The following is a 14,235-nucleotide window of genomic DNA, read 5'->3' on the forward strand; positions in this document are numbered from 1 at the left end:
TTTTTTTTTTTTTTTTTTTTTTTTCTCTTTCTTCTTCAAGGTTATACTCGTTTTATCAGTTTAAATATGTTCTCAAGGAAATAATTAGGAAAGATACTAGGACATTACATCAGCTTTCAGCTCGTGACTCTTCATTTTCTCAATAACTGTTACTTTTCAAGAATGAATCACGACGAGCAGGTTGACGGAAGACCAAGCATAAAATTGTTGGTAGTTGTTTAGCTAAGTGGCTGTTGGGTTTTTAGCATTTAAAATTATTTGTGAAGGAACTAGTTTATCAGTTATTAACCCATATACACAGTTCGCATCACATGTTGATGATCTCCTTTGACCGCTAGACTTAGACTACTGACCTTCTTCCCTTTTGAAGCTATCCACTACTTCCTTAGCATCATGGGAAAATCTTTCTTAACCTATTTACGTTAGGAACTAGCATTATTTTTTTTAGAATTCTTCATCTATGGTTTGGTCTCTTAACTATTTTGTTTCAGGAAGACAGTGACTACATTTGTCCCTGGCATCTATAATTTGGATCCAGCTACATGGTCTAATATTTTTATTGCACCATTGATTTCAGGAACTGATGACGATCTCCCTCCATCTCACCAGAATAGAATTGCAAGAGGAGGAGGGGGTCGTGTTTCAGGGAATGGAAGATCAGTCATGGGTTCTGTTCCATATCCCAGGATGTACGGTGAAACTGACATGGAAGCCCAAATTCATCAACTTGAGAAGGAAGCTTACAGTTCTGTTCTTAGAGCCTTTAAAGCTCAAGCTGATGCCATTACTTGGGTACTTTTTGTTTCTATTTCAAGTATCTAATATTGGTATTTGTTTGATCAGGTTTAAATGATTGCTACATGAAATGTATTTTCTTCAGGAGAAAGAAAGTTTGATCACAGAACTCAGAAAAGAGTTAAGATTGTCAAATGAGGAGCACAGAGAGCTTCTTGGACGGGTTAATGCAGATGACGTGATTAGAAGTATAAGGTTTGATAACATGAACAAAAACGGAAAAAAAAAAAACCCTATATTTTAGGTTTGTGGTTTTGAAGGCTCTTTTAAATATCGATGGATACTTTTGGGTCATGTCGTAGGGAGTGGAGACAGGCCGGTGGGCATCAGCCTGGCAAGCTCAGTACCAGTCAAGCCATTCATGATCCAATACCCAGCCCTACTGTTTCTGCATCTCGCAAGAAACAGAAACTAACCCATTTGGTACCTCCACAGTCCTTTACTGGGCCGTCTCAATCCTTTCACCAACAAACTGTTGCTCCTTCTCATCAGCCATCCTCATCTGTTGCAAAAAGAGGAGCTATCCCCACACCCAAGGGCAAAAAACAAAAATCTGTAAGTTTCAGATTCATGAATTTTGTGGCTCTATTTATTCTTAATTTTCTTTTGTTTATTTATTCCTTCATTTTATTTTCCTTCCCCAGATGTTACCTGGGGCATCTTCAGCCAAACAGTACCAAACTTCAGTTCCTAGTGGTAGGAGTCAAGTTGCTAATAGGGTTTCTTCCGGAGCTATTGAGCCAGTTGAAGGAGCAACATTGAATCCACTAATTGGGAGGAAAGTGAGAACTAGATGGCCGGATGATAATAATTTTTATGAAGCTGTTATAACTGATTTCAATGCTGCGGAGGTAAACTATCTTCTACTCGTATACTAATTCATGTTTCATTACGGAAAGTTGCTGAAGTACATCTGTGTATACTCAGGGACGACATGCCTTGGTGTATGATATCGGTTCTGCCAATGAGACCTGGGAGTGGGTTAATCTTTCAGAGGTATATCTATTCACTACTATTTCTTTGGTTTTACTACAATTTCTTTAGATACTTGCATCCTAACTTCTATGGTTTCACCTTCACCTGGAGTTGTATAGCCATTTCCTTTATTCTCCATATTTGGAGTTGTGTAAGAATTATTGCTAGGACCTTCAATATGAACACAAAAGTTTACTAATATAGGAATTGGGAGGTTACTGTATTTTTCTTTGTCAGTCTCCGTGATCACTTTTACTGCCCAAACAACTATACCTCATATTGTTCTTCTTTTGATATTTATAAAAGCATCCTAGTCCTTGATTTATGAAATTTGTTACTGTTGTATTGATCTGGTTTCAAAATAGTTTGAAGCTTCATTTTAAAATCATGAAGTTAGAAGAAACAGAAAATGGAAGTACAATCAGTTTTTTCTTTTTAGTATTGGCAATTAAATTCACGTCTCTAGAATTGATTCTACTCGTTCCCCTTAAAATGCTTGGTCAATAACAATAAAGCTTTTACATCTCTTTTTTTTACCGTCCCATGTATAGAACAGAACCTATGAGAAGAATCAATTGCCGAAGACATTTTTCACTGAAGTCATACACCGACTTCCTGTTTTTAAAAAGTTTGTTAAGTACTTTGTTGGGGATGGGCTCGTATTCCTTTTTAAGAGGATCACTGGATTGGCAATGACACCTTCCAATGAAAAGTATTTATTTGTTTTTGCTATTTATTTTCCATATTTGGTATTGTGCGAGAATTATTGAATTGCGTTCATCTTTCCTTTTTAATCTGGTTTTTTAATGTATTTTTTCTATTTTGTTAATTTCCTTTTGGTTTCTTTTAGGTTTCAGCATTAGTCTCTTTTTATTATTTAAATGAAAAGTTCTGTTTCCTTTTAAAAAAATTGACAATGACACCTTCCATACTCTCTCTCGGTACGATTTGTGTATGGAAAGATGCTTTTGTTAATTTTGTCTTGTTGTGGAATGGTGATCCTCCCTCTCTTTTTCATAACTTCCATTTTAGGTGGTCTCTTTTTTATCTTTGAGTTTTGGGACTAACTTCACTTCTGTTGTTGCATGGTATCTTCCTTTGTCCAAACTTTGGTGACTTTTATATTTGGACCCAAAATTCTTCACGGACCTTCTCTTGAATATCCTTCTTTAGTTCCCTGCTTGCTCAACCCTCCTTTTCCTCCTCTTCCCCGCTCTTTAAAAAACTCAAGAAGGTTCCATTCAAAGATGTGATTATTTCCCTTAGCTGGTCGTTAGTGGCTTGTTTTTTGTAGATGGGTGTTGGAAAATCTAGTTCATGTTCTAGGTAAACCTCAATTTGCTTGGTGAGTTGGGGGTAGATTTCTTGAGGTCTTCGTGGTTAGTTTGGATCTTGACAGAATTAATTGTTGGGATATATGGTGGATAAGAGGTGCTTCACCCACTTTTGTTCTGAGAACATTTTGGGGCATACGATGTTCCTTGCTAATATTTAGTGTATATTTTGTTTGATCATCTCTTCAAAGCTGTTGATACTTGGTAGTTCATATGCTCTAGCTGTATTTTAAAGCCTTCGCTTTGTGGATAACTTTACAGGATGACTATGATTATCATTGCCTATATTATAAAGTTGATTTCTTTAACTTTACGGTTAAATTCCATAATTATGGCTAAGCCAGTATGCATGGGGTTTACAAACAATTTGGATTGAATCAAGTGATAACTGATAGGTTAAAGTTACCTTAGAAGATTAAAGATCGCTTACATCTTATAGGATTAAGTTAGGCCGAAGTTCCATTTGAACTAAAACTATATACGTTAGAGCCAAATATTTAGGTAGTTCCTAACTTCCAAATTTCTGAGGACTGGAGATGAAATAGTAAACATTATTGAATTGGTGAAGTATAAAATTCATTGAGTTTGTAGTAGGCATCAGAATTTAGAGTTGCGTCATTTGGGTCTTTTCTTTCTGTCTTATACACACACACACACACACACACGACAGTTTTTATGGGAAGATCCAAATTTGAGATTGTACGGTGACATGCATTATGTATTTACTGTGATCTGTTGGATAAATGCTTTAAAATGCGGAAGAATTCTTCATCTGCTTGCTTTTTTTGGCTGTTGATGTTATGTCAATGGTGGCTGATAAATATGAGATATTCCGTTATTCAAGTTATATAATGAAATTCCATATCTGCTTAAAATCTTACTATACCCAAATTCAAAGATCTGAATTTTGAGAAATGTACAATTTTCTTGCTTGTGCTTACATTGAATTGGCAATGCAGATATCTCCCGAGGACATCCAATGGGTTGATGAGGATCCTGGAATCCCACATAGAGGTGGTTATGGTGGATCAGGTCATGGAATGAATCGTTCAGTCGGCCGTGATGGTGTATCTGGTGCAGGCAGAGGTAGAGGAGTCGCCAAGTCTCAGTCCAGAAAAGATTTTTTGCCATCCCAAAATGGCATTGGGAAGAAGCCATCTGATGATATACGGATACTCCACACGGAAACTCTAATTAGAGAGGTGCAAGCACTAGTGTTGCATTCTTTTGACCTTTACAAACTAGTTAGCTTTCTAGCATCTCCATAATTTCTTGTTTATTTGGTTAGGTGGAGAGAGTCTTCGGTTCAAATCATCCAGATCCTGTTGAAGTTGAAAGGGCAAAGAAAGTTCTCAATGTAAGAAGCATTTGATACATACAACTAGTATTCCATTCTATTCTGTTCCCTAATATGCTAACTTACTCCATCCAGGACCACGAACAATCACTTATCGATGCTATTAATAGGCTTGGGGATATGTCTGATGCTGGAAGCGGTAACTTTTCTTTCAACTGTGACTATGCTTTTTGTTGATATTCATTCCCTGTCGTATCATATTGATCACTTCAGAACAATCCATAATACCAGCAAACGAACCCTAGGAGTTTTGAGTCTTGCGCAACCAAATTTGTTCATGCTTTCTTGATATTTATATTCTTCCGTAGTAGTTCATACTGTACATCCCTTGACACCCTGTGCGTTTATAACAGACGAAGGTGGCCACAGATTCTCTCATGGACAATCGATGGACCGGGAATGACAGTAATCGTTTTGAAACAGAGGTGGTTCACTCTGCAAAAGCATCGTTTTGATCGAAAGACGACTAGATGTGGTAAGCTACTTTTGAGTTAATTAGGGAGTGATACACCTAAACTCTCAAGGGCCCCTTTTCCTGTAAAATACCATATGATGATTGAGTTGAATGTTCCCTTCGCATAGGTTTAACTGTGGGGTTGGTTGTTTTTTTTCTTCATTTTGTTCTTATTTTCCCCTTTTTCTTTTTGGCAATGGTAAGAGTTAACATAGGAAGGCTGATGAATACTTGTGTAACATTATTTGTCTAGTGATTTTAAGATGTGACCCATGTATAAACTTCTTCTAAGTTGCCTGATTTAGAAAACCCAAATATACCCTACTAACTACTAAACCCTAAGATCAAAAAGGTGGAATATATTATATGAAATTCATTCAGATTTTATCATTTAATGTGTGGTGGTGGGAACTCTCTTTAGACATTCAAAATACTTAGAGCCTTTTGCCCCATCTCCAATATCCACCACACATGGCCTCTTGTACTTGGAACAAACTGGTTCTCTTGATCCTACGGTCCAGATCTTCCCAAATCATTAGAGTGAAACGAGGTTGAATATAGGTGCTACTTGAAGTTTAACTATTTGGTTAACCAGCTTTAGCAGGAAACTAAGGAAAATAGTGCCCAACTTTTCCGTGTAACAAATTAGAAGTTAAAAATAATTAAATGCAATACATATTGATTCACTGCAGACTAAGTCTATTACTATACAAACAATCAGCAGCAGAAGACTTAATATGGTCACCTTCTAGCCCTTTTTCTTGCCCGCTTCAGCGGTTCTTTTCCACCACCTTCCCTGGCTCTTTTTGTTGGAGCGGGATTGGGATCGGGATTGGCTTCCACTGCCTTCTTGGGCGGTCGCCCAACACTGCGCTTGGAAGGGCTAGGATCCTCCTTTAGGCGCTTCTTTTCGTTGCTTTGCCTTATGGATGACGCTTTCTCCTTTCCTCCATTTTTGCCACTGCCCTTCTTTTGTTCTCCAGCTGCTGCTGCTGCAGCAGCATTACTTTTGTTACTACTTCCACCTCTGCCATTTCTCTTCGTAGTCTCTGCAGGTGAGTTCTGCTTGATCCTCTTCAAGAAATCTGCTGCACTTCGCTTCTTCTCTAGGGCAACTGTCTCGGATTTCTTCTTATCTGGAGTTGGTGTCTCTGTTTCGTTGGCTGAATTGGGTTTCCATCCAGAATTCGTAGTCTGTTTCTTGATGCTGGGGCCACTTGAGTTTGTGGCGCTATCATTGCTCCTTCGCATGCTTCTGGCTCCAGTTATAGATCTCTCTTTAATCTTGCTGCTGCTATCTTTCGTAGTACCATGGTCTTCAACCACGGTTGAAGCCATTTTAACACTTGATTTAAGATCAAGGGCTAACTTCTCATCATCATTGGTTCGATCACTCTTTTCACCAAGACCACTTGATGAAAGCTTAGATGAAATCTTGCTCCGTTTCCGACAAACTACTATAGGAACATGGGATTTCCGCTTGGCAGGCAGGGACTGAGATCCTTCAAGATCGGGAGGACCCTTGGATTGGGAAGAAGGATTTGGTGGGGACGAACACCCTGGTGAAGGGTCAGCCCTTGCAACAGGCATACTCTTCTTCATTTCGTATGAGACGAGAAGACGAAGTTCACGAGCAGCTACAGACTCCTTAGACGAATTGGGGAAGAAGGTGACTGCGTTGTTGCAAAGAAGCAAGAGATCTCGGTAAAATGCGAGGCTAGACAATGGATAAGAGCCCGAATTGAGCTTGGCCTGAACTGTTTCCAGGTCAAGATGCTGCCGAATCATGACCTTGTACTCTTCCGTCTCCTGAAAAGAAAAAAAAAAACACGATGGGTTTACTTACACAAGTCGTTTAAACCACAAAAAACAGCACAGAAGATCTCAATGAAAGGGCCAAACTCAGTTAATTCATTAGATATCTACTAATTTTAATTATATGCAAAAGGATAATATCAACATATCAAAGGCTCTCGCATCCCTAAAAGGATTAGCCTACAGAAATGGTTGATGAGCCAAGGTTCAGGAAGGGCCAAACGGGAGGGAGTCCGGTGGGGCAAGGGGGTCCATGGAACGACCATGGGCATGGCCCAAGTGATTTCTATACAAACAGCCGAAAAGCACATCCAATATGCCAGGACAAAATACTCTCTTTAGAACCCTTCCAATTTGGAATTATTTAAAAAATAAATAAATAAAAACAAAGCACAAGTAAATTTCCGAAATATTGATGAGAAGATTCTTTAAAAAAAAAAACAAAAAAAACAAGAACCATTTTACATATACTACATATTAAAAATATAAAATATAAAATAAGGTCCAAATTCAGCTCTTGACTTAGATTTCAACCGAACTAAAGAATGAAATCATCAATACTAATTTCATTTATTTATTTTAGGAATGAAAATAATATAAGGGTCTCAAATAAAATCTTGTGGGTATTTTTTTTTTTATATATATATAGAAGTTGCTTGATCCAAATATTTCTTAGTAAAGAAGAAAAACAGAACAGTTTTCATCTGCAACTGTATTTTAATTATTAAAAAAAATATTTAAAAAAAGGTCAAAAAGAAAAGTAGCAACGCGGATAGAAGAAGCTTTAACCGAATGGGTCCCTCGTTTTCCTCTTTCTTCCATTTTGGTTCCCATTGGAAATGGTCCAAATTTATTGGTCGAAAAAGCTTTTAATAGCTTTGGACCTCAAACATCAAATTAATTACCCAAAATAATTATATCCTTAATATTCACTTCTTTAAATTATTATTATTTTATTTTAATTCATTTAAATGTTCAAGAGGTTAATTTGCTTATGTTATTTTTGCAAGGTTAATATAATATTTTAAAGTTTAATGACAAAAATGGTATCTTAATTAGTAATTATTGAATTTAGCAGTAATTATCCAATTAAAGCTAAACCGAAAATGGGAAGTTCATGGCATCAAATTGTTGTGATTATATTTTTTTCTACCGAATATTATTTTTAAAATAAAAAAATGAATTTAAACCTAATTATTTTATGAAAAGAAAAAATTGGAAATGGAAAAAATGGTACCTGACTTTGAAGACGGGATTCGAACAAGGAGCCATGTTTATGCGATCGAATCATCTGCAAAACCTCATCGAACCGCCGTGACTTGACGGCGACAGTGCGGCGAGGTTCGTTCCCGCTGCTACCGCCGGAGATCTCCTTTCTAAGGAATCTCCTCCTCTTCATCCTTCCCGTCAAACTCGCCGAGCTTTGTACTTCGCTGCTCTCCCTCGTTGCGGTTTCTCCGCCGTTTGACTCAGCCTCCGAGTCAGCTAACTCGGACGAGTCGTCAACTCGCTTCGTCTCCTTTTTCTTCTTCGTCGTGCCAGATGTGTCGCACGTTGGGTTCTTAACCACAGTGTCCGTACTGCCGTCGTCCGACTGCGGTCCGGCTAGTTCAGCGGCTCTCCGGTTCGGTTCTGGTCTGCATGAACCGGTAAACTCCGGTTTGGTTTCGGATTTCGTGTTTTCGGCTGTGCTTTTTCGGTTACCGCTTTTGGAACCGGTGGAATTGGATTGGTTGACGGAGAAATCCTCCCGGTCGGAATCTTCTCCAGGAACCGCCGCTGGCTTCACGACTGTTCCCTTCGATCCGGACCGGTGGTCTGGTTCTCCGAAGAGCTTTTTGTCGTTTTCTGATCGTCGTTCTCTAGCCTCCGTCTTTAGATCTGGTTTTCCAGTGCCGGCCTCGCTGTCGTTCAAGCCTTGGTCACGCTCCTCCTCCAATCTCTTGACCTTCAACTGCAACGAGCTAACGAAAATCTCAATACGATGAACTCAGATCTGAAAATAATAAGATAAAAATAACGTTTCAAATAAAAAAAAACAAAACAAAAGAGAAAAAACCGAAAAAAAAAAACCTATATAGATTTACTTGATTGAAACGTCATAGTTCTGGACCTCTCGTCGGAGTTCGGCAACGCGGAGTTTCCTCAACTCATCAACCCAAGGTACGGCGCTATCGACGTTATCGGTAATTCCAGCGCCGTTCTCGCTCAAAACGGCATCGTTTTGAAAAGAAGTAAACCGTCGTTTAAGGTCAAGAAATTTGAGTTCGCAGTTAGAGGCGGTGGTTAGGGGATGAGGGAGAGAAGAACGAGCCTGAACTTCCATGGCGACAGAATTCCAGTCCTTAAATCCATGGCGCATGACGGCAGAGGCCAGTAAAAGCTCCTCCCATGTCCCCCATGTGGCGATGCTCTGTCCACTCTCCCGCTCTTTATCTTCCGCCATTAGATTTACAAGAACAAGATGAATAACAGAATACAGATTCCGGATTATATGTTCGTCTTTCTCATATCTCAAATTCTCTTTTCCCTCTTTTTATTTTTTTTGAAAAATCTCAGAGAAAGAGAAACAAAAATCGAAAATTCCTCCGTTACACAAAGTTTGTTATTAGGGTTTCTGCGTTGTATCTTTCTTCCTCTGCGGCGTGAAAGGAACAAAAGGGAACCAAAAAAAATTAAAAATTAAATTTAAAAAAAAAAAAAAAAAAAACCGAAACTCCTTTACAAATAATTAAATTAATTGTGTTTTTTTCTTCCTTTTTTGAATATTTGAAAGAAACGAAGCAAAATGGGAAACCCAAAACTCTCCCGTTTTTCGTTTGTTTGTTTTATTTATTTATTCCGTTTGAGCCTCTTATTTCTTGAGCACGCAATTTGGTTCGTGAATATTACCTTATTTACGTTAATACCCTCGTGTTTTTTATGAAATTACGCTCCTGTCCTTCTCCATTCAAATTAATCAAATAATATAAATAAAGAAAGCGGCGTATTGCTTTAGGTCGGCCGATTTCTCTCTCCCTCTCCTTTTTTCCAAAAATTATATTTGTAATATTGTATTATTTTTTCATCTTTTTTAATCTATTTTTACCTTTTATAATTTCAATTAAAAACCTAAATACACAAAAAAACATTAAAAAAAATATTGAATTTGAATCATAAATTTTGAAAACATTATTAAAAAAACATAAAAATATTAGAAAATTTTCTAATATATTTCAGTCTAATTTCGTTTCATTTTACTCGGCCACAATTTAATTTAGTCCAATAAACTTTTGGAGCGGTTTGGTTAGACCGGGCTACGTTAGCTTAAGCTCTAATTTTGACGTGGGCCTATTTGGGAAGGACATGGCCCATAAACCAACTAATAAGTGCGTAGAATTAATAAATGAATAAGCTCGGCCCATAAACTAAAGGACTATTGAGCTTCAAGCCCATTTAAAGCCCAAAACCGATTCTAACTCCTGGGCTTAATCGAAAATGATCCAATTTATAAAGCCCATGCGGAAAATTGGGCCGCTGTAGGATTTGGGCCATATATTGGGCTTTATTATTATTATTATTAAATACTAAATTAAGCTCTATACCCGACGTCATTACCCTTTTGGAATTTTTAATTTTGGTTGCAAATATTCAACGCATAAAGAAAAGAAGCATAATTTAAAAAATAATGTAAAGAAAAGTCAAAACACTTAAATATTTTTAATTTAATTTTTGTATTTAAAATAAATATTGATTAAGCATTAGATTTTCTCACCTACCAATATTTCATGGATCACCATCTTTGAAATGGTTGAAAAGTCAGGGACCCAACTCAAGTTTACTAGGAAATCTCCTCCCAACATGCATGTATTAATTAATTAATTAATCTAACTTTATATTATATTTCAAGGAACCATATTGGAAAAATATTAAAACCCAAAATTCATCTCTATCCTAAACTTTTCCACGCCATATAATTATCTTTTTCCCACTAATAAAATTAATTAATCATATATTATTATCTTTTACTTTTAATAATTAAGTAGCTCAACTTTCTAATTACTATTTTCTTTTCACACACACCTACTTAATTTCTTTTCCGAATAATGATTTGGAACGGGACCCTGGTCGGTTTCATATTATTATTTAAATAAAGAATGTTGGGTGACGTGGCAGGCTGATAAGGTGCCACGTCATTGTGAGGAGAATATATGTGCAATTCTTTTATTATTATTTTATAAAATGGGAAAAAAAGAATTAAATCCCGGAAATATAAAAAGAAAAACCAGAGTGACGAGATTTCCATTCACGAGTCAAAGCACGCGCAAAGAGAGGAAATTGGAAGGGAGGCGGCGGATCAGTCACGTGAGATATCACGTGCAATTCAACATAAAAAAATATATATTAATTTATTTTTATTATTAAGATATAAAAAGATAATATAAACCCCAACAAAAAAAAAAAAAGAAAAAAAAAAAATCGAGAGCCTCAACAGCGCAACCGCAGAAGTACGAAATGCTGGTTGGGGACACCACAGTCGTAATAATTGGCTCATCCACGGGAGCAAGATCATACGAATTTACATTATTACCCCCTGCCTGCCTGCCCGCCCATCCATTTCTTTTGACCGTTATCTTCTTCTTCTTCTCCCTAAACCCCTCACCCACCATGAATGCTCTGTTTCTCAGCTCTTCCAAACGCCATCGCCATCAACAAACAAAAACTTCAACTAATTTCTTCAGTAATCAGAAAAATGAATCTGAAAGACGAACAAGAACAGAATCCCAACAAAAAACAGTCATTATTGAGATTGTATACACGAATTCTAATCTTCTTTTTTCTTTATGTTTCTTTGTTCACAATATATGAGAGAAAAATCCATGGGGGGAATTAAAAAAATTAATTTAAAAGAACAGTCCCTAAAATGGTGAAGAAACAGCCCCAAGGAGAGGAGGAGAAAGAGAAATGTTGATAATAATCATAACCTGTTCTTTTTCTCGGATTCTACTGGTTTTTTTTTTTTTTTTTTGGGGGAAAAGGGTTTTATGTACAGAAAAGGGAGCACCATCATGATTCGCCTCAACCCATATCTCCTTATCATGAAGTTGTTGACTGGTGGGTCTGTGATTTTGCAGAAAATGGGAAAGAGGAGCTTGCTCCACCAGAAATGGCGAAACCAGGTAGTTTTCCTCCGCCGGCGGTGGCTGTGGCGACGGTGGAGGTCACTCTTTCACATGATGGGCACATGGTGAGTGTGGTGGCTGGTAATTGCATGTAGAATGAGTTAGTGGTCTTCAGAGCTCTTAATTCTTGAAGCTCCTTTTGTAGCCGTCTGTTCTCATCTGTTAATGTCTCGCAGCATCGTTTCAAATACTCACAATCCACCTCCGTTTGCTTCAATTTTGTCCTGTAAATTTCTACAAATTTCAACAAATTTCCCCAAAGAATCTATTCCATAACTGATTTGATTCGAACGACGCAACCAATTACCTGGCTCTTCTGTTTTGGAACCAAACTTCCACTTGGCGCGGACGAAGATTCAGTTGCTTAGCCAGCGCCAGTTTTTGTTTCTGTACAAATCGATCAGTTTCAGAAATTAAGATTCGAGGTTAAAATTAAGAAATCAAACGCTGTGTTCTTACTGGATTCAAGGTGTTGTGTTCTTTGAAGCTTTCTTCGAGGTAAGCGGATTGGTCTTTCGACAATCTGAGTTTCTTCCTCGTGGAGCCATTTTCGTCTTCATCGCTCGCTCGTGAAGACGCTCGCTCAGATTCACCTACTTCGTTTACAACGCTATTTTTCATTTGATCTATCCGTGAAGAAATGTTCCCTCCGCCGCCGTACAATCCAAATTCCATTTGAAACGACGACGCTACGCTATTCGGCGATGCGGATCGGTCTTCAACTTCGTCTGAAAACAATCGATTTCCGTTAGAAAAATCAGGGGAAATGATTTCGTGATTTGGAAGGTAGTTACAGTCAGGGTTTCGAAATCTCGAAAACCTTACCGTTTTCGGACGACGGCCATGGAAATCCTTGGTAAGGATTCGTTAGGTTCCGTTGAACAGGATTGCGAGGGAGAAGGTCGAGTTGGATCGGTGGATCTTCATTGCCATCGGATTCCTCTTCTCTCTGATTAGGTTTTTCTTCGTCGCCTTCTTTATCTCCGGCGATAGTACGGCCGATCGATAAGTCGACGCAGAACCCTAAATCTGGACGGGAAAGGCCGCGCTGAGGTTGCCGTTGCTTGTCGACGAAACGGAAGGGTTTGGGAGTGTCGCCTAAGCTCAAGCCAAGCTCCATCGGTGCTGCGGCGGCGCGCAGGCGGAAAAAGTACGAGACGAGTTAACGGCGAGTTTGGAGTGGAGAAGACTGCGAAATAATGAAAAAGAGTATAACATTTTGTGATAAGATGAGTCAAATAAATATAAGGCCGATGGAGACCCGAAAATAAAAGCCATTATATTAATAATATTATTAATTAGGTTTAAATCTCAAAAAAAAAAAAAAAAAACTAATATTTTCATAAACTCTTTATTTATTTATTTATTAGGGTTTATCCACTAAGTTTGTTAAGATGAGTATTGAGTGCCAATAAATGGAAGGCCAATAGAATATTAAACAAGGAAAATAAATATTTTAAAACTCAAGAAATAAAATTATAATTTATTCAAAAAAAATGTAAATCTAAATAACATTTTGAATTAAAAAGACAAAAATAAAAATATTTATTTATTTATTTAAAAATGATAAAAATTTACTCTCTTTATTTTTTAAGGAGAATTTTGGTGGCAGTACCTTGGTGGTTAAGGTTGTCGAGTGGGGAAAAAAATTATTAACAGAAGCGCGTGAGGGTACCCAGAGTCAAAATGGGGCCCACAGATAATTACGTGTTCATCAGGCCTGTTAAGAGAGGGAGATCCTATCTCTTAATCACGTGAATAACACGCGGCACAAAGTCGCGTGGATTTCCAGTGGTCTCTATTATAGGGAGCCCTTCTTTGAAGATTAAAATCCCACTCCAAATTTCTCTATATTTCAAAATAATAATAATATTATTATTATTATTATTATAATAAAAAGAAAAATAAAACAAAAAGTAGAGATGCCAAAAGGCTTGGATTTGGAGCTGCATGCATGCTCATAGGGCATGTGGTCTCCCCAGGATAAGGTCAGCCTCACCCTTTTTCTCACTTTTTATTTATTTTCATGTAAAAATAATTATTAAAAAAACCCAACCATAAATTATTTTCCATTACTTATTCAACAAAAATTGTAGTAATTACGTATTTATAATTTAAATATTTTATAATTAATTTCATTGAAGACAAACAATAAAAGCGTCATTCCCCATTATAATTCATTTATTTATTTCAGCTTAACAATTACACCAAGGCCCTACTTACTGCTTACATTATTATTAATAATATAAAGTAAATATATATATCATCATAATTATTACAATTATTATATTCTTTTTATTATTGAGATAAATCTTTGGAGTTTGGTGTGAATAAATTCTTATA

General features: G+C 37.1%; 3 protein-coding genes across 3 annotated transcripts in view; 1 reads left to right on the forward strand and 2 right to left on the reverse strand.

Moving 5' to 3' along the window:
* The window catches only part of LOC111460775 (protein EMSY-LIKE 4-like), a 6,969-nt gene extending 1,757 nt beyond the window's left edge, over nt 1-5,212 (forward strand). Inside the window, exons 2-10 of the mRNA XM_023104064.1 lie at nt 578-792; nt 881-990; nt 1,098-1,350; nt 1,440-1,646; nt 1,723-1,791; nt 4,064-4,306; nt 4,393-4,461; nt 4,537-4,600; nt 4,815-5,212. Of these exons, the coding sequence (XP_022959832.1) occupies nt 578-792; nt 881-990; nt 1,098-1,350; nt 1,440-1,646; nt 1,723-1,791; nt 4,064-4,306; nt 4,393-4,461; nt 4,537-4,600; nt 4,815-4,864 (1,280 nt within the window). The 3' untranslated portion in view covers nt 4,865-5,212. The remainder of the gene's footprint in view (nt 1-577; nt 793-880; nt 991-1,097; nt 1,351-1,439; nt 1,647-1,722; nt 1,792-4,063; nt 4,307-4,392; nt 4,462-4,536; nt 4,601-4,814) is intronic.
* Nucleotides 5,213-5,473: 261 nt separating this feature from the next.
* LOC111460774 lies at nt 5,474-9,430 on the reverse strand. The gene is made up of 3 exons (XM_023104063.1): nt 8,818-9,430; nt 7,968-8,694; nt 5,474-6,724 (listed from the first exon to the last, which is right to left on the reverse strand). The coding sequence occupies exons 1-3, from the start codon at nt 9,174-9,176 to the stop codon at nt 5,657-5,659; spliced, it is 2,154 nt and encodes a 717-aa protein (XP_022959831.1). The 5' UTR covers nt 9,177-9,430; the 3' UTR covers nt 5,474-5,656.
* Nucleotides 9,431-11,491: 2,061 nt separating this feature from the next.
* Nucleotides 11,492-13,123, reverse strand: LOC111460776 (homeobox-leucine zipper protein HOX11-like). The gene is made up of 4 exons (XM_023104065.1): nt 12,718-13,123; nt 12,352-12,620; nt 12,200-12,279; nt 11,492-12,116 (listed from the first exon to the last, which is right to left on the reverse strand). The coding sequence occupies exons 1-4, from the start codon at nt 13,010-13,012 to the stop codon at nt 11,807-11,809; spliced, it is 954 nt and encodes a 317-aa protein (XP_022959833.1). The 5' UTR covers nt 13,013-13,123; the 3' UTR covers nt 11,492-11,806.
* Between the last annotated feature and the right edge of the window lie 1,112 nt (nt 13,124-14,235).

The sequence above is a fragment of the Cucurbita moschata genome, unplaced genomic scaffold, assembly GCF_002738365.1.
Source record: "Cucurbita moschata cultivar Rifu unplaced genomic scaffold, Cmos_1.0 Cmo_Scf00024, whole genome shotgun sequence".
NCBI classification, from domain to species: Eukaryota; Viridiplantae; Streptophyta; class Magnoliopsida; order Cucurbitales; family Cucurbitaceae; genus Cucurbita; species Cucurbita moschata.

Coding starts and splice junctions, on each gene's coding strand:
- LOC111460774 (XM_023104063.1), bottom strand. CDS start 9,176: ATGGCGGAAGATAAAGAGCGGGAGAGTGGACAGAGCATCGCCACATGG. Junction 8,695..8,817: donor AACTATGACGTTTCAATCAA/GTAAATCTATAT, acceptor GATTTTCGTTAG/CTCGTTGCAGTTGAAGGTCA. Junction 6,725..7,967: donor AATCCCGTCTTCAAAGTCAG/GTACCATTTTTT, acceptor TTTTCTTTTCAG/GAGACGGAAGAGTACAAGGT.
- LOC111460776 (XM_023104065.1), bottom strand. CDS start 13,012: ATGGAGCTTGGCTTGAGCTTAGGCGACACTCCCAAACCCTTCCGTTTC. Junction 12,621..12,717: donor ATGGCCGTCGTCCGAAAACG/GTAAGGTTTTCG, acceptor GATTGTTTTCAG/ACGAAGTTGAAGACCGATCC. Junction 12,280..12,351: donor AACACAACACCTTGAATCCA/GTAAGAACACAG, acceptor CGATTTGTACAG/AAACAAAAACTGGCGCTGGC.